Source organism: Pseudonaja textilis, chromosome 9 (assembly GCF_049901715.1).
Source record: "Pseudonaja textilis isolate UNSWEBS1 chromosome 9, rPseTex1.2, whole genome shotgun sequence".
In the NCBI taxonomy this organism is placed as follows: Eukaryota; Metazoa; Chordata; class Lepidosauria; order Squamata; family Elapidae; genus Pseudonaja; species Pseudonaja textilis.
Window position 1 is genome coordinate 281,766 of NC_141998.1, and position 24,711 is coordinate 306,476.

General features: G+C 52.8%; 1 protein-coding gene across 3 annotated transcripts in view; it reads left to right on the forward strand.

Annotated features, from left to right (window-relative positions):
* ADD2 (adducin 2) overlaps positions 1-24,711 on the forward strand; it is a 35,455-nt gene that overhangs the window by 4,469 nt on the left and 6,275 nt on the right. For 2 of the 3 annotated variants that reach the window (XM_026715131.2, XM_087938785.1), the window contains exons 2-14: positions 13,412-13,609; positions 14,711-14,846; positions 15,445-15,596; positions 16,536-16,616; positions 17,116-17,265; positions 18,022-18,165; positions 18,359-18,457; positions 19,137-19,313; positions 20,548-20,805; positions 21,904-22,023; positions 22,931-23,020; positions 23,704-23,860; positions 24,073-24,204. In XM_026715131.2, the coding sequence (XP_026570916.1) occupies positions 13,427-13,609; positions 14,711-14,846; positions 15,445-15,596; positions 16,536-16,616; positions 17,116-17,265; positions 18,022-18,165; positions 18,359-18,457; positions 19,137-19,313; positions 20,548-20,805; positions 21,904-22,023; positions 22,931-23,020; positions 23,704-23,860; positions 24,073-24,204 (1,879 nt within the window). In that variant the 5' untranslated portion in view covers positions 13,412-13,426. The remainder of the gene's footprint in view (positions 1-13,411; positions 13,610-14,710; positions 14,847-15,444; positions 15,597-16,535; positions 16,617-17,115; positions 17,266-18,021; positions 18,166-18,358; positions 18,458-19,136; positions 19,314-20,547; positions 20,806-21,903; positions 22,024-22,930; positions 23,021-23,703; positions 23,861-24,072; positions 24,205-24,711) is intronic. The other variant, XM_087938784.1, reaches the window with a different exon arrangement.

Genomic DNA, 24,711 nt, shown 5'->3' on the forward strand with positions numbered 1-24,711 from the left:
CTGGGGGCTGCCAGGCTCCCCTCGGTTTCCCCACAGAGCAGCGTCTCTCTCTCCCTGACGCTCTCTGGAACAGGCGGCAGTTGCCGGAGCTGCCCTTGGCTGGGTCCCCAGAGGGAACAGGCCGCCTCCTCACGGGAACAGCTGGAGGACCCCAAAGGACCCCATCGGCCTGGTCAGTCCGGGAAGGAAACACAAGCAGCGCCTTGTAGGGGGCCAGGCGCCCTGGTCCCATGGGTCTGGGCCGGGAAGGAGAAGGCTGCTGCCCTCCCGCTTTTCTGGGGTCAGCCCTCCCAGCCGCATGGGCTTCCTGGCTCCCCTGCAGGGAGGTTGAAGGGCTTTTGGTCAGAGGAAGCTGCCCCAACAGCTGTTGCTGGGGGGGGGGTTGGGTGTGCGCCAGTGATAGAGCGAGACTTTTGCATTAAAAACAAAAGTCTCTGATTTTGGAAAAAGGCTCCAAGCACGGAAGTCTCCTGGGCCTCTGAGGATCGGTGGGGGGTGGAAGCTGACATTCTCCTTCATTTTTCCATCCTGGGCTTTTCATTGTGTCGTAAGACGCAACTGATGGACTACAGGATGCAGGTATGAGTGGGCACAAGGGTATTGATAGAATCCAGACTCAAAATTGTTATCATGCTGGCAATTTGGATAGCGATTTAAACCTTGAACAGTGAGGAAAGCAACAGTCTCTATCTGGAAGGGGCTTTCCCTGAGCCCGGCTGGTCCCAAGCGATGGGAGCCTCTGGCCTGAGTTGCCCCCTTCCAAAGTTCGGATCAAGAATGGGGGTCGCCAGGGGTTAATGTAGCCTCCCCACAAGCCCTGGGCGAACCTTCAGCCCAAGACGGTGAGCTCACTTGGGGAACTGAACTTTCCCACTAAGCGGTTCTTGGACTCTATCTGCACGCGCGCACACACACACACACACACACACACACCCCAGGGAGGAGCCGCCCAGAGGGCCCGGTGGAGACTGGCCTTGCCTGGGAGCAGCTCCTCGTCTCCTTCTTTGTCCGCCCCCTCTGCCTTCAGCTCCCGGAGGAAAGGCAGCGCGGGATCCAAGGGATGCGTTTCAAAGGAGGGAAGGAGAGTTTCATGCGCGCGGGGTTCGGCCCCTGAAGGGGAGCTGAGCGTGTCCCCAGGGGCCCTGCAACACGGCCGGCATCGCAAGGAAGGCAAAGGAGGAAACGGCTCCAGCCCAGCTGGGTCAGAGCCCCCCACTTCATGGAGAGCGAGTGCCGGCCATCCAACGGTTCATCTTGTGACCGTTCAGTTTCAACGACACTAGAAAAAGTGAATGATGACCCTTCCTCCCACCTTTGGGGTCATGACCCAGAACCCCCCCAGGGTCACCTGACCAAAACTCCCATTTATGGCGCTGGCAGCCTCCTGGCCAGCCAAGTCCATGGGGGAGCCAGGTCCAGTTAAGGTCATAAAATAGTTCAATGTCTCACTTAGCAACAGAAATTTTGGGCCCCACTGTCATAAGTCGAGGACTACTGGCATCGGTCTGGATTTGCCCTTCCCTCCCTCCCTCCCTCCCTCTGAGAGAAGGGGGGACCTTCCCACATGACTCTTGTTTGTCCCCGCTTCGGCCAGAGGTAAACCGGAGGCTTCGGCTCCCTTGGGGCTATGAAGGGAAGGGGCCGGACACAGCTGGAGGCAGGTGGAGGTTCTCCCAGTCAGGCTCCCCCCCCCCCCCGGATTCTGGGAGCAGAAAACCCCAGCTGTGCTGGAACCAGGAAAGCTCCGGGGGGCTTTTCACCCCAACCTCCTTCCCCGGCACGGAGAAGCTTATTGAAGCCCGGGGAGGGGTGGCCTCCATCTCCCCCTTGGAGAAAGGGGAGCCTGATCCTTTAGAAGTTCTTCGGTCGTTTGGAATGCACTAAAACCGCCTCCGTTCCTCAGTTTTCTTTGCATTTTATTTTTCTATGTTGAGCTCTGGATTAAAGGGCATTGAAAAAGTTATATGGAAAAAGGAAATTCCGTGTTGCTGCTAGTCAGTAAGTTGACTTTCAGCTTTGAAAACCCCACCCTGGAGTTCTTTGGCCATGGCCCCAACAGTGGACAATTTGCCTCCTCCGGGGCCATGGAAATGGTTGGACAAAACCGCCTTTTTTGGTTTGATGGTTCTTTTGATCTTTCTCTCATCTCTCCTCCTCCTTGAATGGGCAATATAAGGGCAATTTTGTAATGCTGAGAACTTAGCATTATTCTCTCTTAAACCAATTGTAATTCTAGAATAACTGGATTAGGAAGCAAAGAACATTATTTGAAGAATGAGAGTTTACTCGGTATTAAACTTGGGGTGCACAGTTGCTGGGGAAGAAATGAGGGCCAACCTATCTATTGGCATGTCAAGGACTGAAATTCCAAAACTATGCAGGCCCAGGTCAAAGACGAGTTAATAAAATAATTACTTTTAAATGTAATGTTCAATTAAATATATTTAAATAAGATGTCTTCCCTTTTTGTCACTTAAACATGTAAAATTAATCTCTGGAGGGGTGTACAGCCACACTCTAAATATATGTTGTACTGATATCCCATGTTTACAATTTTATATAGTTTTAATTATGCTACATATTGTCGGACAGATTAATTAATGTGTTGTGATAAGAAGGGAACTGCTGTATGTTCCTCCAGAAAGAGAATATTTTTTTCTCAATGCCCCAAGTGGCCATTTGCCTGCGGGGGGCAGCCCTGAATGCTTGCTGGGCCCCTTGCCCGGGGGGAGGGGGGATATTGCCAGGAAAACAATATGGACCTGTCAATTCCAGAGTCAAGGTGAACTCTAGGCTTTTTGTCTTTCCTAATTAGAATTTACTCTCTGTGGGTGGCTGTTTAGTGGATTGGCCCCAAAGCTTTTGACATGGTGTCAGGTGATGCATCTCAGTCTCCTAGCCTGAGAATGGGGACCACGATGGGCAGCGTTACGAGTCCTTTGGGCTGCTGAGCTGTGAGGAAAAGAAGATTGCTAGGTTGGGCTCATCCATTGAGAAGTTTAGTATTGTTAATGTGAACCTGGCTGAGTTTGTTTTATGACCCCAGCGCTTGCTTAGCGTGAGGAGTGAATATAGCCAATTAGGAAGAAATCCTGTTTGAGCCAACTCTATGGCTAATCCTCCATTCCCACGATCAAGGAGGAAAGCTATAGAGACTCTAGTAAGTTGTCTTCAGTGCTAGTCTGAGCTAAATACAAGAAATCCTTGCTTAATAACCTAGCAGTGGATAGAAACGGACCCAGGAGAGAAGGAACCTCGAACTAAGGAGGCATTTCCTGGTGGGGAGAACAATGAACCAGTGGAACAGAAGTTGCCTCCGGCAGGTGTGGGGGCTCCGTCCCTGGAGGCCTTTAAGAAGAGATGGACCCCCCATTGGTCTGGGGTGGGACAGGGTCTCCTGCTGCTTGAGTGGGGGCTGGGCTAGAAGAAGGAACTGAGGAAGTTGGTTTAGAATAGACAACAAGGGACGCCGAAGAAGGGATAATTCAGCAGAATCCAGTCCAAAACCACAAGCTCTCTTTCTACCAATTCACTACCAGCAGAACATTTGTGAGAAGCTGAAAGAGGTTCGCATGAGTTCTTTGGGCAGGTTGTGTTGCAGAAACAAAATGCTATTGACTAAGATCTAGCGGTGCAAGTGTGCATGGAATAACATCCCCCATGATTGATCAGGTTAGACTTTAGATACATTATTAAATTAAATGTATTTTTCCAAAATACCGGTATTCAGACCTTAATAGGCAGTTATCAAGGGGTAGAATGGGTTTTAACTGCCAGATAGTTTGAGACAGGCTGATGCAGAACCCACATCCAGATGTGTGATAGTGCAGTGGCTTCAATTATTGTTGTGCCTTTAAGTCTTTGCAACAAATGCAGCACTTTGTTTAAAGTGTGAGTGTTGAGGCACGCCTTGCAGTGTGAGTGTGGGAAGTGTTGGCATTGTTCTGCATGCTTGATAGCCTTTATTACTGCAGTTGTGGGCTTCACTTGCTGCTGTGGGTGTAGATGCACCGATCTGAACAGAAATTAAGTTAATGGATTGTGAGGATTTCCATGGCTCCAGAGCTTTGGAGGGACGTATTTCATGGAAGCGGGGTTCACAGGCATCATCTAGTCCAACCTTTTGCAATGAATCGTGCAGGGTCTCCCAGTGCAGAGTGGAGGGAGGACGACTTTGGGCATTTTTGTTAGTGGTTCTTCTAACACAGCCCAAATCTGCAGCCACCCTCCTAGCACTGTCTTCCACTCCTGAGTCATGTTCAGCTGGTTGTCGGAGTCCACACCCAAGTCCCTCTCGGCTGCTGTGCTTCCAGGCCACGAATCCCCCATATTGTGTGCGTGTCCTAAAGTGCAATTCCTTACGTTTCTCCCTGTTGAAGCTTCCAACCTGCTAGGCTGATCTGCAGTCTTACTCTGTCATTTTGGGCGTGGGCCAGAGCTCACAATGTTATGTCAACTTCCTATTGGATAAGCAGCCATCAGTCCTACCGTTCAAATTGTTAATGAACTAGTCAAATGATATTGAAGAGTAGATACCCTTTGAAGTAGCTGCTGGTCTGGAGGCTGCCCTCTCAGCAGCGTCTCCTCTATCACGCGGAGGAGATTCCCTGCCCCTCTCACTCCCAGGAAAGCAGCCCCGTCCCTTGCCTGCCCCTAAAGCAGGGGTGACCCCCCCACCCCCAAGCTGGAACAGAATGAAAGCGCAGTTTCCTTGGCCCTGCTTAATAACACTTGGGGGAGATTCCAGGTTGATGTGTTGAGCTGAGTAACGTGCACCTAGTGAACGAGCCAGAAAGCTCAGTGACAGCTATACAGAGTCGGCCTCAAGAGATTTTGTTTCCTTCTGAGCCACCCAGCCCCTCTCCAAAGTTGCATTCGTCCTCACTCTTTAAGTGGTCGATCCAGTTCTGCAAAGGGGTGGATTTCTTTGCCTCTTTTTTCATATATTTTTCTTTTTACAAATGCCAACCTGGTAGTTATTTTATGCAGCATCAGAGGCAGCGACAAAGGTGGTGCTGATGAAAGTGTAATTTCTTGGCAGGCGGTCCAGCATTTTCATGAGGGAAACACACAGCTTGGATTTTGTGCAGCCGCTCCTCCCCTCCATTTCTCCTCCTCTTTTGTGCCCCTATTGTTTTTCTCCTCCCCTTCGTGTTCAGTCTGTCAATCCCAGTTAATCTGTTTTGATTACAGTAGGTCGCAATCTAAAGTGATCCCACCCATCCGCCTTTCCCAAAGCTCTCGTTCACTCCTCTTAGTTGCTGTGTCCCATGGAAATGGCAGGAACGGTTGGGAAAACCCAGTTGCACAACCCCTCACTTTAGGCGGTTTCTCCAAATCTCCCCGTTCAGCTCCTTGTGTAGCGTACAGCACTTTCACGCTAAAACAACATGATGACATTCATTCCAGTCCTGAAAGTAAGTCTCTGTGGATTCAGAAGGATGTATACCCTTTGTATACATCTGAAGTGTGACTTCGAATTTTCGCGGGGACAGAGATCTTGAAATCCATCTTCTGAATGCAGTGCCTAGCCAACCTGGGCTCATCAGGAGGAAATGCTAAGGGAATAGAACTCATTGGTACTTGGGTGGAAAACTGCTGGGATTTTTCAGGCTAAGAAGAACAAACATCTGGAAAAAGGCAGCGGCAGCCCATTTCCAAATAGTGGCAGGGAAGTTATAGTCATGCTGCTATGAGGTCACCCGGGTACGGCTGAGAGATGAGTTTGAGAGTGACTTAAAATCTCTCTACTGCAAAAGAAGGCGGGTTCCCTGGTAGGAAAATGTTATTTAAAAACTCCCTTTTTGCATCCCTGTTGTCCCTTAATTCAGGATGGAGTCAGGGCCAACTGGATGGAGCTGAGTGCTTACTGGCCAGATGGTCTTCCTGCCGTCCACGTGGAGTTCGCAGCAGATACTTAGTAGTAGGAAAATGTAGTATACATATTTAAATGTTTAAACTCTGCTCACATATCAGACATTCTAAGATAAGCCTATGCATTTTTGGCTCCGATTCCAAAAAGAAGCTTTGGAGTGCTCAGGGGCCCAGATGTGGCACCTCTGGATGTTGCTTTAGGAGAGTAAAGATCCATATGGTCCCACACCAGGGATATCCTGAACATCCTTGAAAACCTGGATATTCTTCCAGGCTTTGGGTACGATGGTTTCCGAGCTCTGTTGCTTTTCTTTGGTGCTTGGAGCTTGTGGATGATTCCCTCCCTTCCCCCCCCCCCCTTTTATTTCAATATTCTCTACTTTTATAGAGCATAAGCCGTCCTGAGTCATTTACAGTCGCGTGTCCTCTACATTCAATAAATGAATAAATAAGATCCTCATGAGCGGGCCCTGTGGAAGGATTCTGTCCCTTTGGAGCTGGGATTCCTCCTTTCAGGGCCAAGAGAGGCCGCCTGGTCTTTCTCCTCACCCTTGTTGCCTCCTAGCCTTGCAGAGTGATGGGACATCCTGTAAACCAGAGCTCTGACCGGGACCGTGGCCAAAAGTCCATTCTTCATTCTCTAGATGGACGGAGAGATTCCCGGATCATTTGCCGCCCCAGGAAGTGGGCCAGGAGCAACCTTTTCGTTACTGCGGATTGGAAGAGACCGTTTCCCTGTAGCTGCAGCCGAGCTAATAAGCCCAGCTTCATTGGCCAGTCAAGATAATGAAGTGCCCTTTGCTTGGAATGGCGATGCCGCCTTTGGAACAGGACAAGGCCAGACAGACTCAGCGCTTGCAGTGATAAAGTGGCCAGCCAGCAGTGCAGCTGAGATTGGCCGTTTGGTCCAAAAGTCCATTTGGTGGCCTGGAGTTGGACATGTCAGATAAGACTACAGTTTCCTCAGTTCTGTGGCTAATCCATGCCCAGCATCCAGTAACCTTCCCGGAGCTCCGGAAGGACTTTAGAAGTCCCAGCCTGGGCAGCCTTGTTATTTACTTATTAGTTCCGGGCCTTGAAGAGGATCGGCCCAACGGTCTCCCTTCCCACAAGGTAGATTAGGCTGAGAGGGAGGAGCCGCCCAAAGCCATCGGAGGGAAGGCTGGAACCCGAGTCCATTCCCAAACCGTTCTGCTGCGTTCTAGGCTCGGCTAAACCGAAGGCACCAGCACTCCAGGCCCTGCATTTCCTTCCAACCCTTCAGCTCTCGGAGGTCAGTTCGGCCTCTTTGTGGCTGCCTCTTTTCAGGACATTTTCTATCCAGGGAAAGAAGAAGCTCCACTTAGAAGGGAGAAATTCCCAGAGAAGGGATGAGGGCATTTCACTGAACCACCAGGCAAGTTGAGAGGAAAAGGAACCCACTTCCGTTAAGTCCAGAATAACAGAGATGGAAGGGACCCGGAGGTCTTCTAGCCCAACCCTCCCCGCCCAAACAGGGGCGTGACCGTTCTTCATATGTTTCAATGTCCAGCCCCTTTATCCTCTTTGTTGCTCTTCCCTGCGTTCTTTCTAGAGACTCAACATCTTTTGTATCATGGTGACCAGAACTGAATGCAATAGTCCAACTAGGGTCTTACCAAAACAGGTTAAAATGGCACTAACAATTCACATGACCTTGATACTCCCACCCTGTTAATACAGCCTAGAACTGCACTGGCATTTTTGGAAGCTACAGCTGGGACTGCGAGATCCTCCTTATAATTACTGCTCTTCAGCCCCACCGCAGGCTTCCCTGGGAGGAGTGTCCTTTTCCCCTGAGTGGGGTTGGTTGGCCAGTCACAAATCCACCCCTGGTAGTGGTGTTGTCTATCCTACATTTGCTGTCTTACCAAGAAGCAGGTTGTGGTCTATTTTCTCAAATGCCTTTTCTACCTGGCACAGTAATTTGGTCACTTGGTCAAAGAAGGCAATAAGAATATCTGGCATGATCTGTTTTTGACAAATCCATGTTGGCTTTTAGGAATAGCTTTCCTGGTTTCTAGGAGTTTGCAGATCCATTGCTTGATTATTTTGTCCAGGGTCTTCCCGGGTATTGATGTCAGGCCGATTGGTTTGTAGTTTCCTGGATCCATTCCCCCCCACCTTTTTTTGAAGATGGGAAGCACGTATGTCCTTTTCCCCAGGATCTTTGAAAGATCTGGTTCAGTGGTTCCAAGATGAGACTTGCCAGCTCCTTCAGAAGTCTGGGATTTAATCCACCTGGTCCTGGTGATTTGAACTCGTCTAGAGTGGGCAGGTGTTCACTTGCCAAGTTCTGGCCTATTTTGTCTTCTGTGGTGTTGCCTTTAATAGGCTGGACTCCTCCCCGCCTTTTGCGTGAGGACATGGCGAGGAATGAGTTGAGCAGCTCTGCTTCCTCCCTGCTGCCCTTCACTTCCTTGCCATCATCTTCCTTGACTTTTTTCTTGTTCTTTACATGTTGAAAGAAACTTTTTTATTACGGTTCTATTTTATTGCAGTGAATGGGCCTTCGGGCAACCACTATTGTCTTCCTGGGCAAACCTGCCCAAGTCAGTGGTATTCACAGGTGCATCCAAAAACAATCTTGTCCAATCCCCCGCTGCCCAATTCAGGTCCCAACCCTGAGGCGCATTGCAAGAAATATCATGAAAATGGTAACACTTTAAAAACTGCAAGTTCAATGTGGCGTCACATGCTAAACAAAAGGGTCGGCCAAAAAGAAGTCATGTTACCCTAAAGAAACCGTCAGTCCTGGCTTCCCTTGCGCTCGCCTGAGAAGCTCCTCTCACACTTGTGCTCACGCGCAAAGTTCCATTCACTGGAGCATTGTGAGTGAGCACCCTCTGCTCACACGAGTGGAGCTTTGTGCACGAATGCAAGTGCTGCTCGTGCGAAGAGCTTCATGCGCGCATGCTGGCCCACCACGCAGAAATCCAACCATGAAGAAAGCTAGAAAGCAAGTCTATTTATTCTGTCTTGAAACTGTGGGAAGGTAAATATACTGAACTGAATCTGAAATTAAAAATGCTTTTTATTCCAGTCATTTTTGTAATATTTTAGTGACATGAATCCAGTTATATTTTTATTGGGAGCCACTTCATCTGCTTGTATGAAGGGTAATATAGAAATGAATACGCACATCATTTCCATCTCAGGAAAAATGCAAAAGACAAAAAAATTGAAAGCATCCCAAAGTACGTGTTATGTCAGATTGCAAAGGAAGCAATGTTACTATACCAACATAATCCTTGTTGTGAATTAAATATAGTCTAGCTTCAGTTGCTAATACTGTGAGCTGTTGAATCACACACCCGTACGCATGTTTTAATTTACTGTCAGCTGTTCAGCTCAATTCCCCTTTGAGGCCAATTAGAAACGAAGGCTTCTCTTGTCAACAAATGCCGTATAATTAAAGGCAACTGAGACGCAGAGAGTCAAGTTTCCAGGCGGCTGCCTTGAATCGCAGAGAGCTGATGGGCTCTGGGGCTCCAAGCCACGCTCCTTGAGCAAGGCTCCCTGAGAGTGGATCTGCTACGGTACTCCAGCTCTTGTACGAAGATCAATAGGGAGCAGCAAACCCCACCCGCCCTCATAACCAACGATGTTCCCTAGTTGGGTCGTGAAATGTCTGCACACAACCAACCAATCTCAAGAGAACTCCGCTGCCTCAGAGATTGAGGGACTGATTTCCCCTTCAGAGCAGAAGCCTTTGGGGAGCCAAGGCTGGACTTGCTTCTGGAGGCTCAAGACCACGAGAAATGATAAGGCCGCTTTATGCCGCACTAGTGAGACCACACTTAAAACACTGCATCACAATACAGAACAGATGCTGAGGCCCTAGGAAGGGTGCAGAGAGAAGCAACAAAGATGATATTGTTTATTAAATTTGCTTGCTGCCAATCTTGTTGTTATAAAAGGTCTGGAGACTAAATGGTATGAGGGGCATTTGAGGGAACGAGGTACGCCTAGCCTTTTGAAGAGAACAGTTAGCGGGGTACACAATATCCCACTTCCAATGTTTAAGGAGCTGCCACAAAGAAGACCAGGTCAAGCTATTCTGCAAAGCCTCTGAAAGCAGGACAGGAAACAATAGATGGAAGCTTATCAGAGAGCCGTCCAATCCAGAACGAAGGAGAAATGTCCTGACAGGGAGAACAATTAACCAGGGGAGCAGCTTCCCTGCAGAAGTTGGGGCTGCTCCGTCACTGGAGCCGTTTAAGAAGAGACCGGACAGCCCTTTGTCCAGAATGGTGCGGGGTCTCCGGCCTGACCAGGGAATTGAACCCCGGAGGCCCCTTCTACCCAGAGGTTTCCATATGTGGCTTTTTAGAGCAGTGTTTTTCAATAATACTCCCAGAATTATTTTTAAGGTATGTCTTGGGCAGTTAAAAATGGTCGGGACGGCAGCCCTGCCCCTTGTCGCCTGTGCTGTGCTTGACTGGGTTCTCTTTGCCACTCTGAGGCTCCTATGGCAGCCTAGGGTGATGACCCAGGGTGGGATAAGAAATAAGCACAGTCACACACACACACACACACACACACACACACACACACAAAAACAGGTAAAGCCCCTTTTATTCCTTCACTTTGCTTCCAAGCTCCAAATATCCTTGACTGGAGACCAAAAGCTCCCACACTAGCAGTTACAAGAAGAAGGAAATGCCGCTTAAACTAAAAATGCTTATAAATTATAAAGAGTAAAAAGCAACACAAACCAAGCAAGATAAGGGCTGGAGGATGTCCACAGATAACAGAACACACACTGGGAAGGACACCAAACTCAGAGAGGAACTATAAACTAGAGATATTTCCACACTTTGTTTCCGGCACTGGCCCATACGCATGTCTGTCCTCTTTATCCCGTTGTCACAGGTGCAGCCCATGAAGAGGATCAAGGCCCTCTCCTCCCTCTTAGACCACATTGCTCCCTTCTCCTCTCCTCCCTGCGTGCCCTAGATGGAGAGGGGATGGGCCTGGGTCCTCCTCTGACTGCCCAGCCAGCCTCTGTCCTTCCCTAGCCTCCTCCACAACCTCCGGAGCCCCACTTCCACTCCCTGTCGGCTGTTCCTCCTCTCCCTCAGAGTCTGACTCCACCAGCAGCATGACACCTAGTCTTCTCTCCTCAGACTGATTTCCCAACTCACCTAAACTTTTGAATACAAACCCTTCGTGGGGAAAGGGGGTCCCTCACTCCCCCTGATTTTTGCTGCCCTGGACTAACTTGCCTCTCCCCCTACAAGGCCTGCATGTGCCCCGAGCATCATAAAGTCCATCTCTGGTATTAATGTGAAGCTAGGCTGAGATAATGGGCATTAGGAGGAGGGCGCACATTTTGACTAGAAATGATTGACTCGTGGTTAGAAATCCATTCCAGGCCCTGGGGTTGGGTGATCTCTCTGGAGGACAGCTCTTCAATCTACCAGTGGCCTTTCTGCGGCCACCTCTCCTCCGTCCAAGGACTCTTTTAAATGCCAAGCTCGGGGCGGGGAGGGAGGAAAAGCCGTTTCCGCACAGTGATATCTCAAAAGTTAATTGTGTCTCTGCAGGCGTGAAACCCACAGACCTCCTTTAGGCTTCAGGGCTTCTCAGAGCCGGGCGAAGGGGCCTCTTCTCTTGAAGGGCGGCTGCCCTGTTTCCCTTCTGGACACATCAGGGTGGGGGCTCCAGGCCCTCAATCAGAAAGACGGGCAAAGGGACAGCGATGCCTGTCTAGGGGTTGCTGAAGACCCGTTCGATCAAGGATGCAAACAAGTTTAAAAGGTTGGATGCCGAAATAAAAACCTGTATCGATGCGTGTGGTTCAAATCCTTCCCAACCTTTGCTTCAGTTCTGAGTCACCAGGAGCCGCCTGGACCTGGGGAATATTGGCTCCCTTAGCCATTTCACACCATTGCCAGGCTCCCAAAGCGGGTCCACCCCCCCTCCCCCCGCCTCGCTTCCCTGAGATGAAGGCCAGATCGGCAGAAGAAGAGGACAGCAGCGTAAGTCGTAGATCAGGACTCCCATCGCCATAGGAATCCGTTGGGAGCTGTCCGATGTACATTGAGCCCCCCCACTTTGCAGGGAGTCTGAGCCGATCCCTCCCTGGGTGAGGACAGCACAACAGGGAAATAATTTTCTAGGCTGTGCGAGGGTGGATTTTGTTTATTGTTCATCATAAGCCTGGTTTGCGGAGTGGCGCGGTGGCCTAGAGGAGAAGACTCAGTGGATGCAGGTTGAGAGTTCAATCCTAAGCAGCGACAGATATTTCGCTATCAGGACGCAAAGAGAACATACCTGCTGCGAACTCCTCCTAGGCGTCAGGAGGGGCATCCAGTCAGTAAATGCTCCTATCAGCCGCCTGGTTGGGACATTCTAAAAAAGGAACTCCAGAGGGTTCACCCCGAGTAAAGCTTTATGAGAAGGTCCTCCGAGGAACGGAAGAAGCAGCGTCGAAACCCTCTTTTCTTCTTCCCTGGGGCACCCGCAGTTCATTGGCCCCCAACTACATGGGGGCTTTTGTTTGGGGGGGATTGTTCAAAGGACTTGGCCTGCTGCCTCTCTCCTCTCGGGCAGCAGACGGCGCTCTGCAGATATTTCCACACTTTCCCAAAAAGTTTTTACTTTTTTAATTTTTACACATCTCTTTACATGAGCAACGTGGTTCCAGATTATAACGCTTATACATAATCATACTTTCATTTCCACCAGTCTTATATAATATCATCTCATATCATTATCCATTTCGCTTATCTTTAAATAAATTTCCATTTTATATTTCAATTCATTAATTCAATATCAATATCATTTCATCCAAATATAGATTCCCAGTTCTTTATCCCCTATTATCTCCGTTTTTAGCTTTCCACCTATTTTATTTAACGTTACATATCATTGTTGTTCTTAATTTTCCCTAAGCCAATTATATAATAAACAATCTTAAAAATGCAAGAATAAAACAAAACCAATACATTTAGGATCCACGTGGTATATCCCCTCAATCTATCTAATTTAATAATCCATTCCCCAACTTTGAAGCATATTAACATTAAATAATCAACTGTATATTTTAAAACATGTCTATGCCCCATTCTACGACCTTCCTTGTTACAGTTGTTAAGTGAATCACCAGAAGGCCACAAGAGGGGATCCTGTGACCCTGGGATGATGCAACCGTCATAAATATGAGACAGTTGCCAAACATCTGGATTTGGATCCTGTGGCCCTGAGGAGGCTGCAACGATCATGAGACAAATGGTCCCAGTCGCTTTCCAGGGCGGTTGGGACTTTGAAAGGTCGCTAAATGAACCGTTGTAAATCGAGGAGGACTGCCTGTGTTTCCAGGCAGGCAAGGCCTTTCCCCTAACAAATGAATCCGGGTTCCATTGGGCTCTTTTCCAGCTGCCAAAGCCACTTAGCGATGGGCGCAGCTGCCACTCTGGAAATCGGTTCCAGACCGGAGTCCCTCCATGGAGGCCCACGTGCCCACGATGGGCTCGGGGTCCCCTGAAATGCGGTTCTGGGTGCTTCCTTGCAGCTCCCCAGCTTGACAATGAGTGACGCAGCCGCCCCCAGTGAGACCTCCGCTCTCCCTGCCCAAAGCCAGCCTTCCTTTGACCGCTTCTCAGAAGACGACCCCGACTACCTGCGCCTCCGGAACATGGCCGCGGACCTGCGCCAGGACTTCAACCTGATGGAGCAGAAGAAAAGAGTCACCATGATTCTGCAGAGCCCCGTGAGTAGAGCCCCCCCCTCCCCCCCCCCGGGTCTACAAGCTGCGGCTGGAGAGTTAAAGCGAGGGGCAAGGAGGACCTTCGCCAGGGCTGGGCTGGGCTGCCCTAAACGTTAGGATCCGAAGCTCCCTCTGGGGACGGAACCCCCAGCACTCTGCCCCGGGCTGAGCAGGGAGCAGGAGGGTGAGGGAAGCCAGCTGGGGCCTCCCGAGCTGCACGCCTGGCTCGCTCCTCTTGCCCTGGGCCGGCGGGGGGGCCCCTTTTGCAGCACCCCGAGAAGTGGGGAGCGCTGCTCTTCCTCTGCCTTGGCCCCTCTTGGCTGGCGCAGCTCCCGTGGCTTTGCCCTGCTTCCTTCGGGTTTTCTTCCAGGAACCCTCCACAGAATTCCCGGTTGGGTGCGGACGTTGGATAAGAGGCTGGGCAGGACTGCCAGCCTTGGGGCGGCCCAGGGGGACTGTGGAAGAGAGGAACCCCGGGGGCTTGTTGGTAGATTTTCACCCCGGCCCTGTTTCCAGGTGGAAAATTCCTGGAGTTACCAAACAAAATGTGTTTTCCTGCTTCTAAGGTGTTAATAGGAAATAAGAGAAATTTAGGAGGAGGGTTCTAGTGAAGAGGGATGCTTTTTGGTCCCCGTAAAATTCCACGCTTAAGGCCCAGGGACTGCCCAGGAAAGGGCTTCACTGGCACTCACACACACACACACACAGGGTGGGTGGGATTGTTCCAGAGTAAGAACAGAATGGTTTTCAGCCATTCCTTGCAACATCAGCCTGACCAAGAAAGCTTGGGAGAAAACGGGGGATGAAATTTGTATGAAAGGACTGTGCTCCATTGTGGTTCTAGAATGGGGGGGGGGCGCAGTGGTGACCCCACAAAGTGCCCCGTGACATCTTAAAGAGACAGGCCTCAGGATCGGCCTGCATGGGGTTTCAGGGTTGAGTCTTCCTCTCTCCTGTCCCTGAAGGGCCCCTTCCTATCCCAGGGGAGCCTCCAGGGGTTCCTCCGCCTGGTTTCCAAATGTCCACGTGGCCAGTGCACCTGAATTGCAGCCGCCCCTCAGAAGCCCCCGGGCGACCTGGAGAGTGAGTCTGTGGTGTCTTCAGTCTTTTAGGGAGGAGCTGGAGAGCCTCATCCAAGAGCAGATGAAGAAAGGAAACAACTCCAACATCTGGGCCCTTCAGCAGATAGCCGAGTTCATGGCCACCACGGCTCCCTCAGTCTTTCCTCCGTCGCCCTTGAGTACGTGGGTCTCCCACCCGGGGTCTTTGGGACACGTTTCCGAGCAGGTGGTCCTCCCCCTGCTCCCCTGCCACCCCTCTCCCTTTTCCCGTTGGCTGAGCTCCGTGCCATGCAAACACCTGGAGCTTAATTCCTCTCCTGGGCCTCCAGGTTAGGGGTGTGTGTGTGTACAGGGCTGACCCCTTGGTGGCCTTCTGTTCTTTGAAAGCCCAGCAGATGGTGGGTGCAGTGAAGACCCCAATGCCCTCAGTCCACAGGGGCCTCCCCTCTGGGCTACCCAGGCAGCAGCCCCTCCTGCTGCCCCGGCCTTCTTTGCCGCATGCTGCTAATTGGGTGGTTGGTTGGGCTCACCGGGGAATTCTTGCCAAGATAGAGGAACCTGCTCTTTGGAAAAGGCTTCCAAGCGTCTGCAAGAGGATCAGTTGTGCATCTGCTCTAAACTTTGAAGCAAGAAGGGCGCCTCCCTTGAGCGGCAGTGGAGGAGGAAGCCCCTTGAGTTAGTGGTCCAGGCCCAAAGCCGCCTCCTCCTCCTCCTCCCCCCCCCCTCATGTTGCTCCGTTCCATTTCCTGGCAACTCCATCCCTGGTTTCTTTTGCAGACCTTTCCACGGTGACCCCCATCAACGACCTCCACAGTGCGGATTCTGTGTCCCTGGCCAAAGGGGAGCGGCTCATGCGCTGCAAAGTGAGCGGGGTCTATCGGCTGCTGGACCTGTATGGCTGGGCGCAGCTCAGTGGCACCACAGTCACGGTGAGTCGTGCCGTCCTCCTCTCTCCTGGCCCAGCCTTTCTTATAGGTGGAAGTGAAACCGGGTTCCTTTTTTGAACAAGGCTGCATTTTGAGCTTAAAGCAAGGCACGGCCTTTTAGAAGGGCCTAAGATCCTCTCCAGGCAGCGGAGTGAACCGATCGTTCTTGGGGATCCTTCGTGAGCCATTAGGCAGAGCAGGGAGAACCAGGACGGAGCTACAGACCAGCCAGTGACTGAGCCGTTGTTGGCTGCTTATTTGATACCCGAGGCCGGGTGCCCCAGGCCGAGGCAGCGGAAGAATTGGACGCTTCTGCTTCTCCTAGTCCTCAGCAACCCAGGACGCCTTGGAGGATAATAACTCCATCTCCCCACTAAGCCTCGGTCTTGGCTGGCGTAAAGGAAAGCGTAGCCCAGGCTGCCTGGAGAAAGCAGAACTCAGAGGCACGATTCCCCCCCCCCCCCGCCGGCTTCTGCTCCTGGGAAGCAGCCCCTTTTCTGGCACGGCCCCTTAGACCGAAACCACCTAGGCCAGCCTGCTGCAGGCTCTCACTGTCAGACTGGCAAGATTCTGCTCAGGGAGCCTTAAGAAAGTAGGGATCCCGTTTGCTTTTCTGCCGGGGGTGGGGTGGGGGTGGGGGGCCCGTTGGAGACGGGCAGCCCTTCAGACCACCAGCCGGAAGGCTACGGAAGGCGGAGGAGCAGCACCTTCAGCTGCACCCGGAAGTCAAGTGGCAACCCGTGCAGTGGTGAAGCAGCCGGGACACCTGGGCAAGAGTCTCCAAGGGCAGCTCCATGTAGAGTGTGTGGCAGGTGGCAGTAGTCATGAGGTTATCAGGTCTGACTGTCCAAAGAGACTTTTTGAATAATAATTATTATTATTGTTACTCCTTCTTCCCCTTTTCCTTGTTTACAGTGTTGATTTCTCCCCTTCCTTTCCCAGCTGAGAGTCAGCAAAGAACAGGAACATTTCCTGGTTTGTCCCGAAGGCCTTTCCTGTCATGAAGTTACGGCATCCAGCTTGGTGAGAATGCGAAACTCTCTTCTCTCGCTCACGGGCGTCTTTAGGAGCAGCCTGTCTAGAGGGAAACGGCTCATCCTAAAAAATGGGGACGGGAGACAACCCCCACTCTAGAATTTCACGGCCAGGCTGCCCCTTGGATGAGGGCTGCCCAGTCGTCCCATGTTGGCTTCATGTGCCGGAGAATTCTTTCCCCCTCCAGAGATCTTTCTGGGATGGCCGGCTCCCTCCTGAGTCGGCCGCCTAAGCAGGACCCGGGGGAAGGAAGGGGCGGGTCCAGCAAGGGAAGGTTTGAGCCAATTCGGGCGGGGCATTTGTGACACCCTGTTCTCTCCGTCGCTTGTGGTTGTGGTTGTTCGGTCACTGAGTCCTGCCCGGCCCTTCAGAACCCCTGGGCCGCAGCCAGCCAGCTTCCTCGGGCACCACTGCTTCCCTCCCCCACGGGCTGAGGCAGGTGCCCGTCTTCTCATGGGCTGCCCCCCCCTCCCCCCTTCCTTCGCAGGTCAAGGTGAACATCCTGGGGAAGGTGGTCGAGCAAGGCAGCACCAGCTTCCCAGTGGACCCCCAAGGATTCAGCCTGCACTCGGCCATCTACGCGGCTCGGCCTGACGTGAGATGCATCATCCACCTGCACACACCTGCCACAACCGCAGTAAGGGCGCCGGGGGGGCGGGGGGCGGGGCAGGGTGGGGCCCCACTATCTAGCAGAATGCTGAGACCCGGGGAAGGGAGCTTCAGGTTGATGGGTGGACAAGGCCGGCATCTCCTCAGAGTCCCATTTCCATTGGCCTCCTCCAGCCCTCCGGAGGCAGTTCTCACAGGTGTGTTACACCGTGTGGGTTGAGTGTGCTGGGATAGTTGGCAAGCCAGATGCACTCCAGTGTGGGAAGCTGGAGGTTGATGTTGCGCCAGAGCTGGCCTAGAAATGCTTTGCGGAAGGTGCCCTGCGCGGCCCCCGAGGGGACAGGAGCAGCCGGAGCACCTGTGATGCCACCAAGCAAGGAACCCAGGAGGCAGATAGGTGGAGCCCCCGGAAGGCAGGAGGAGCCCTCTGGGAAGGGGCCATGGAGAGTGGGGTGTGGAGGGGAACGGAGGTCCACTTGTTCTTGCTCTCCTTCCCACACGGAGCAGTCGTGGGGTGTCCCAGGAAGGAGGCGTCCCTCGCTGGCCCATGTCTGGAGGGCGGCATTTCTTAGTTAGCTACAACTCCAAGTGTGGAGCGTTTAAATTCCAAGTCAGTTTGGCCAACGGTTCTGTTTGCATCTTGCAGGATATTATAACATTAAAAAAAGGATGAAGGTTGCATTCTAGATAGTTTTCTGTTTGAACCGGAAAGGCATTCGGAGCACGTAGGGAGTTTTTTATGCACAGCTAAAACGTGGGAATCTTTGCTTTCCCTCCTTCTCAGGTCTCCGCCATGAAACAGGGTCTCTTGCCAATTTCCCACGATGCACTGCTGGCAGGTGACATGGTGTATTCCGACTTCAATGGTGAAATGGAGGGAGAGGCAGACAGAGTCGAGCTGCAGAAATGTCTTGGACCCACCTGCAAGGTTAGGCCTGCAAAGTGTGGTTTGTGTTCTGATGTAATCTTGGGTGTCAACTAAACCTGTGCCCAAAGTGGCCTGTGGGGTTTATACTTCCTGGCATTAGAACATGAGGGAGAAGAACTCGCAGCGCAGATGAAGTTTTCGTATTCTTTAGCTGTTTGCATCAGAACCTGTTTCTTGCTGTTCCTTTGGGCAGGTTCTAGTGCTCCGAAATCATGGCCTGGTGACCCTTGGAGACACAGTGGAAGAAGCGTTCTACAAGGTCTTCCATTTGCAGGCGGCCTGTGAAGTCCAGGTGAGCTCCGGAACAAAAAAGAAGGTGCAGGCCTTCTGCCTTGCTTTGCCTCATGGGAGGAGGAAGGAAGGAAGGAAATGTTCCATTTGGCAGGAGATGCCTGCAAAAATACTAGTCCTCTCTCCCTGCTCCTTAGCCTATAAAGACACCATGAGGACTACTTGCTTGGAGGGAGGGGGGATAGGTTTGGGTCAATTAGTTGTGGGAAACATTTTCCTAATAGGCTGTTTTTGGTGATATTCTCATCTTCGTGGTAACTTGCTCCAGTGTGGATTTCCCGTCACACATGACAAGATTGTCCTTCCTTCCTTCCTTCCTTCCTTCCTTCCTTCCTTCCTTCCTTCCTTCCTTCCTTCCTTCCCGATGCCACATGATGTGCATTGTCAATATGCTTGCTAACACCCTGGTTGACTAAGATTGTATTTGATTCCATGGTCATAAAGTGAGGCTGAAGGGGGCCTGCAGGCACATGACCTGGAGGAGCAGAAGCCCTTACTTGGCTATGACTCAGTGGGCCTTGCAAGCATGGCCGGAGCCTGTAGACCGTGGCTGGGGGTGTCAGGAGGCGATGCACAGAAACCGATGCTGGCTCGGGCTGCCTTCTGCCTTGGGCCCTGCTTGGCAGTCGCCGTTTCCTCCTGGGCCTCTCAGCTTCTCTCTTGCCCTCTGCCTCCCGCAGGTCGCTGCCTTGTCTAGCGCTGGTGGACCTGAGCACCTCATCCTCTTGGAGGGGGAGAAACAGAGGCCTCACGATGTGGGACTGGTCCGATGGGCTGGTAGCACCTTTGGGCCCATGCAGAAGAGCCGCCTGGGAGAGCATGAATTCGAAGCGCTGATGAGGATGCTGGACAACCTAGTGAGTTTGCGAGAGAAGAGAAGCTCCCCCCAATACGTCCCCTGACCTTGTCATAAGACTGGCGTTCCTCCAGGCAGATTTTGGTAAACCCAAGTGGGTCTTTGGAGGGAAAGAGGCAAACTTGAGCAGGCGGCGTCTGCAGGGCTTCTGCTGGCCCATCAGACTTGGGAGCCGACATCTGAGCCAGTGAGGGACCACATTAAACACTCCATCTCCACACGAAGCACCTGTGGTAGATTATTGCTGGGTTCGCTTCAGGGCTCCGTGGGGTCTTCCAGCATCTCTGTGACGTTCCGGAGCCCTTTTTCTTTTCAGAATCGAAAGCGTTTTGCAAGACAACATTGGTTCAGTTTGCCCTCATTCAGCAGCTTTAATTGGGACCTGCAGCTGTATCAGTAAACAAACCAGCTGCTAAATAGGAAACCACATTCCTGCAAGTGTGTTTTCCTTTTCCTCCGTTCCCCTGGAATGCGGGCCCTGGTGCTGCGATAATTAATAACAAGGAAATTAATAGTTGCATCTACGCAATGGGAAATAGACATTGAAAGGAACGTACTTGTGCGGGCAGCTCAAGGATTTCCCACTGTGTGCATCCTTACTCTCTTATAATCCCATCTTCTCCAATCTCTCTGCTTTGAAAGGATACAAGTAAGGCATAAATGAGGCTGCCTACGCAGCATTCTCCCTTCCCCCCTGTGCACAGTGGAGAAATTAGAGAAGAAGATGCTACAAGAGAATAGGCAAGCGCACAATGGGGAATAACACTGGTCTGTTTATGTGGCACACTGGAGGCTGCCATTGCCACCACAGTGTTTCCAAACTGTATTCCCTATTGTGTGCTTGCTTAATCTTCTGTAATCCCTTCCGCTAATCTCTCCATTCTGCTTTCGGGGGGAGGAGGGGGGGGTCAGAACAGCAGGTCAGGCACAGGCAATGAATACTGACTGTAAAGGTGGTCATGTGACTGAGCGACGCTGCAGAGGTGGCAAATACGGGCATTGGTCATAAAGATGTTTTGGGAAATGTCACGCACACATACAGACACATGGGGGTGTATATGTAGAATCCACGCCCAGGAATTTTTACAAAACAGGAGTCCTTTCAGGGCTTTGAGTCCCATTCCAGCTGATAGAATTGGCAAGAACTGGATCCCAGGCAGATGTGTGGCAGGCAGGCAGGCAGGCAGGCGCTTGGTAGGAGCAGCGATGTGCAGCGTCTTCTTTCTCCCTCCCAGGGCTACCGGACTGGCTATGCTTACCGCTACCCATTTGTCCAGGAGAAGGCGAGGCACAAGAGTGAGGTGGAGATCCCAGCCACCGTCACCGCCTTTGTCTTTGAAGAGGAGGCAGGGCCCATCACCACCCTCCGGCAACACGCCCAGAAACAGCAGAAGGAAAAGACCCGCTGGCTGAACACACCCAACACCTACCTGCGTGTGAAGGTGGCTGAGGACAGCCAAGGCGGCGCCAGCGGCCAGAGAACCAAAGCCACGGTTAGAAGAGAGCGGGCACCTTCTTGCCCTCTGCGCAGAGCAGAGGAGGGTAGCCGAGGAAGGACAACCATCCCGTTGGGAACTGTAGGAATTGGGGGGTGCCCCCTGACCGGGAGTAGATTAAGGAGCGGTCCAGCAGAGCAGATTGGCAGAATATCCGGGAATATGGGGAGCAGGAAGGCCCAAAGCCAGCAGAGACGATAGAGCTTCCAGCATGGCACCATTGGACAACACAGCCCAAAGGGAACGGGGGAAGTTTAGGAGTTGGATCTTCTGGTGTCTGTCGCAGGCCTGAGCGGTTTCCCCAGAAGGAGGCTCATTCCGGGAATCCAGAAGTCGATGGGACTCCCCTCCCTTGGCAGGATAGCTGGGTGGCGCCTGCCTTCAAATGAAGCCCGTCCCAGGCAGATGTAGTATCACAGACCTGGAGCCCACGCAGTAGCGGACTGGGTTGCCTGCCTTCCCGCTTGCCGGCTTCCCAGAGGCCCTTGCCGGGTGCCAGATTAGAGCGTGTTCCCAGCTGGGAAACCACGGGATTGGCTGAGGTTGGTGGCCTTGGAAGGAAGAGCCAGGGCTGAGCAGCCGGGGTGGAGAATTCGGACACCGGCGAGTCAGAGGCTGCTCCAGGGGGCTGCAGAGGACCAGAGCAGCTGAATAATAGAAGGGCAGAAGGGCCAGCTGGCACTTCCCGCCTTGACTGAACTCGGCACACAGAAAGGTGGCATTTCCCGACGGCAGCTACAGATGCAGCCGCAGAACCTGCCTTCTTACCAAAACATTTAGCACAACCTGTGTGGGTGGCCTGATCTCCACACTGTGCTAGTTGCCAGACCACGTTAAGCAGCCCTGAGCATTGCCTGGGTGGGTAGAGGAAGCCAGCTGCCCCCTTCCCTTCCCTTCCCTTCCTTCTCAAGCTCCAGCGGCCTTCCTGGGGGGCAGGGCGGAGGCGGCCATCGAAGGCTGCTGGGAGGCAAAAGCTGACTTGGCTGGCTTGCTCTCCAAACTCCGGGCTCCTAAGGGGATGCTGAGGGCTGCTCCAGGGAGGCCCCTTCGCCTTTCTTCAGCCAGCCTCCATTTTGTTGTCCCCGCGCTCTGCAGTGGATGAAAGCGGACGACGTGGAGAAGTCCAGCAGTGGCGTGCCAATCCGCATTGAAAACCCCAACCAGTTTGTGCCTCTCTATACAGACCCGCAAGAAGTCCTGGAAATGAGGAACAAGGTACAGGAAGGTGGTTTGGCTCCTCCGGTCGCTGTCGGAAAGGCCCCTCTGCCGCCTGCTCTTGGCTGCCCTCGGGGCTTCCCAGAAAGAGGAGAGGCTCTGGGTGAAGAAGGGGCTCAGCTCAGGGGCTTGGGGTGGCAGAGGTGAGCTCTAAGCCATGGAGGCCCCCAGGGGGCTTGGCCTTCCTCCCCCCCCCCCTCAGTGGTGGCTCTGAGGGGGAAAGAACCAAGCAGCCCTTTGGGGCTCCTGGCAAGCAGAGCAAAGGAGCCAGCTGAGCGAAGGCCCTGCAGGGCCCGCTGAGAGGCGGCCTTTTACCAAGCAGGGGCCAAAGGGGCCCCCCGGGTTGGAATTTGCGCCCTGGTCAAGCCAGCCTCCTGTGTCGGACTAGAAGCTCCCTAAGGCCCCCCCCACCTTTGCAGGGCTGGTTTTGCTGCTGGCAAATGCATCTTGGGCTGGGCTTTATCCCCTGCCGGCTGGTGTCACCCGCTCTGCCCGGCCTCCACACACAACACGGATGGTGTCCTTGGCCTCCTGACACCAGGGGGCAGCTGAGGCGGGGGGTGGTCATGGGCGCGGTGGTGCCTGGCTTCTCCATTAGGGTGGCAGCTCTTACTTGCCTGGCAGCCAAGGGAACCATCCGGCCCCCTGCGCTTCTTCCAGAGCTAAACTGTTTAAGGGAGGGGGGGATCCCCCCCCCCGCCTGGGTCTTTGCTGAGCAGGGGGCCAGAGAGGCTTGGAGGGGGTCTCTCTCTCTCCAGGCAGGCCCAGTCTCCCCATGTCCCCATTTACTTGGCACCAGGAAGGGCAGCGGCCTCTTTCTGCCCGCTGGTGGCGTCTGGCCTTTCAAGGGGAGGGGCTGTTCCCGCTCAGCTCCTCCCCCACGACAGGCCCCTCTGGCTTCCTGCAGATCCGAGAACAGAACCGCCAGGAGGTGAAATCGGCCGGGCCCCAGTCCCAGCTGCTGGCCAGCGTGATTGCAGAGCAGAGCAGGAGCACGGTAGGCGTTGCAGGCTGGCGCTGGCATCGCGGGGGGCGGGGTGGGGCGGGCTTGGCGGTTCCCAGCCTGTGCTGCTCTCTCCCAGCCCTCTTCAGCCCCAGCCGTGGGGAGCAGCAGCAGCGAACACCCTAGAGGGGCTGGGAAGCTCCGCCTTCAGCTCTGGGTCCAAGGGAGGGGCTCCACCGCGCACCTCCTGGCCTCTCGGGCCCTGGTTACCAGTCCCTCTGCTGGGTCAGCCACCGATTTTCTTTTGTTGGTGTATCGGATGGGAAGAAGTGGGTTTGACTCCTTCCCCATGGGGCACTAGGGCAGGCAGAGACGAGGGTGGGCGCATAAAGTCCCCTGCCAACTTTCAGAATGTGAAATTGGCCAAAGCGAGGGAAGCCCAAGGCGCTTGCCGCTTTCGGCTGAATGGCAAAAGGAGCATTGCAGGGGTGCAACCTTGCAACCCCCAGCTCTCCCGCACACATGGGCCCTGTCATGGTGCGTGTGCAAAGGGGACAAAGGCTCCTCTGCCTTGCTGCTTCCACCATTGTGTGCACACAACCAGCCAGCCACACAAACACATCACAGTTGCCGTTAGAAAGCTGGCTTCAGGCTCAGTTGTGGAGAGTTGTGGCGAGTTGTGGCATGACAACTGCCAGGGGATAGTTCTAATGCGTGACTTTTGTATATCCTTGCAGTCTACCGAGAGTCATTTGGCCGATGGAGAGATGAAGGACGACTCTGGCGTGGAGGCCTCTCTGGAGCCCGAGACCCCCAACCCCTTCAGCCAGCTAACCGATCAGGAACTGGAAGAGTACAAGAAAGAGGTGGAAAGGAAGAAGCTGGGGCTGGACGGTAAATGTCCTGGGCGGTCATGGCTACTAAGGCTGCAGGCTTGAGAAGGACCGCCGTGAACACAGGGAGGGACAGTTGAGCTCGCCACCGGCTCAGAAAAACCAGGGAGCATTTTTAGGGTCCCCAAAATGGTGGTGGGTAGAAACTCAGGAGAGACGACCGTTGCTCCACTGTCTTTGTTTCCAGTCTTCTCTTCTGCCATCTCCTCCCAGGTGAAAAGAAGGAGAGCGGCCCAGAGGAGGAAGTGACGTCCCCTGAAGAATGCACCGCCAGCCCTCCCGAACGGAGCCCTACAAAGCCTGTGGCAAGGAGCCCGGCCAGGTCTCCCTCCAAAGCTCCGGAAGGTAGGGGCGCCTTTGCGGCCAAAACATCCGAGGACCATCAGGATCTCTACAACTGCTAGACACTGGAGGAGGGATGGCCACCCGCGTGGGTGGGAGGGGCTTTGAGAAATTGTCAAGAGAGATGATATAGGCCTGACAGCTGGCTAGAGGTAGAGGAGAGAGAACCCCACGGCTAACAGAATAGGGCCTTAGAATAGGGTCAGCTGGATCACCTGCCATGATAGATCATCAGAACTGATCAGGAGGGAATCTGGGCTGTCCTTCAGTGTATCCGAAAAGTCAAGGTGGGGTTTTCAGTTACGAGAAGAGTTGAGGCTGCCATCTTGACTTTCTGGACAATTCTCTTTTTATTTTAATGTTATTAAAATTTTACAACAATAAAACTAATACAAGCATAAAAGTAAAATAATAAGAAAAATAGTGCAGAAAAAAATAAAAATACACGCATGTGTGCGCACGCGCGCACAAAGGCACACACACACATATAATATTATATATTATATATAT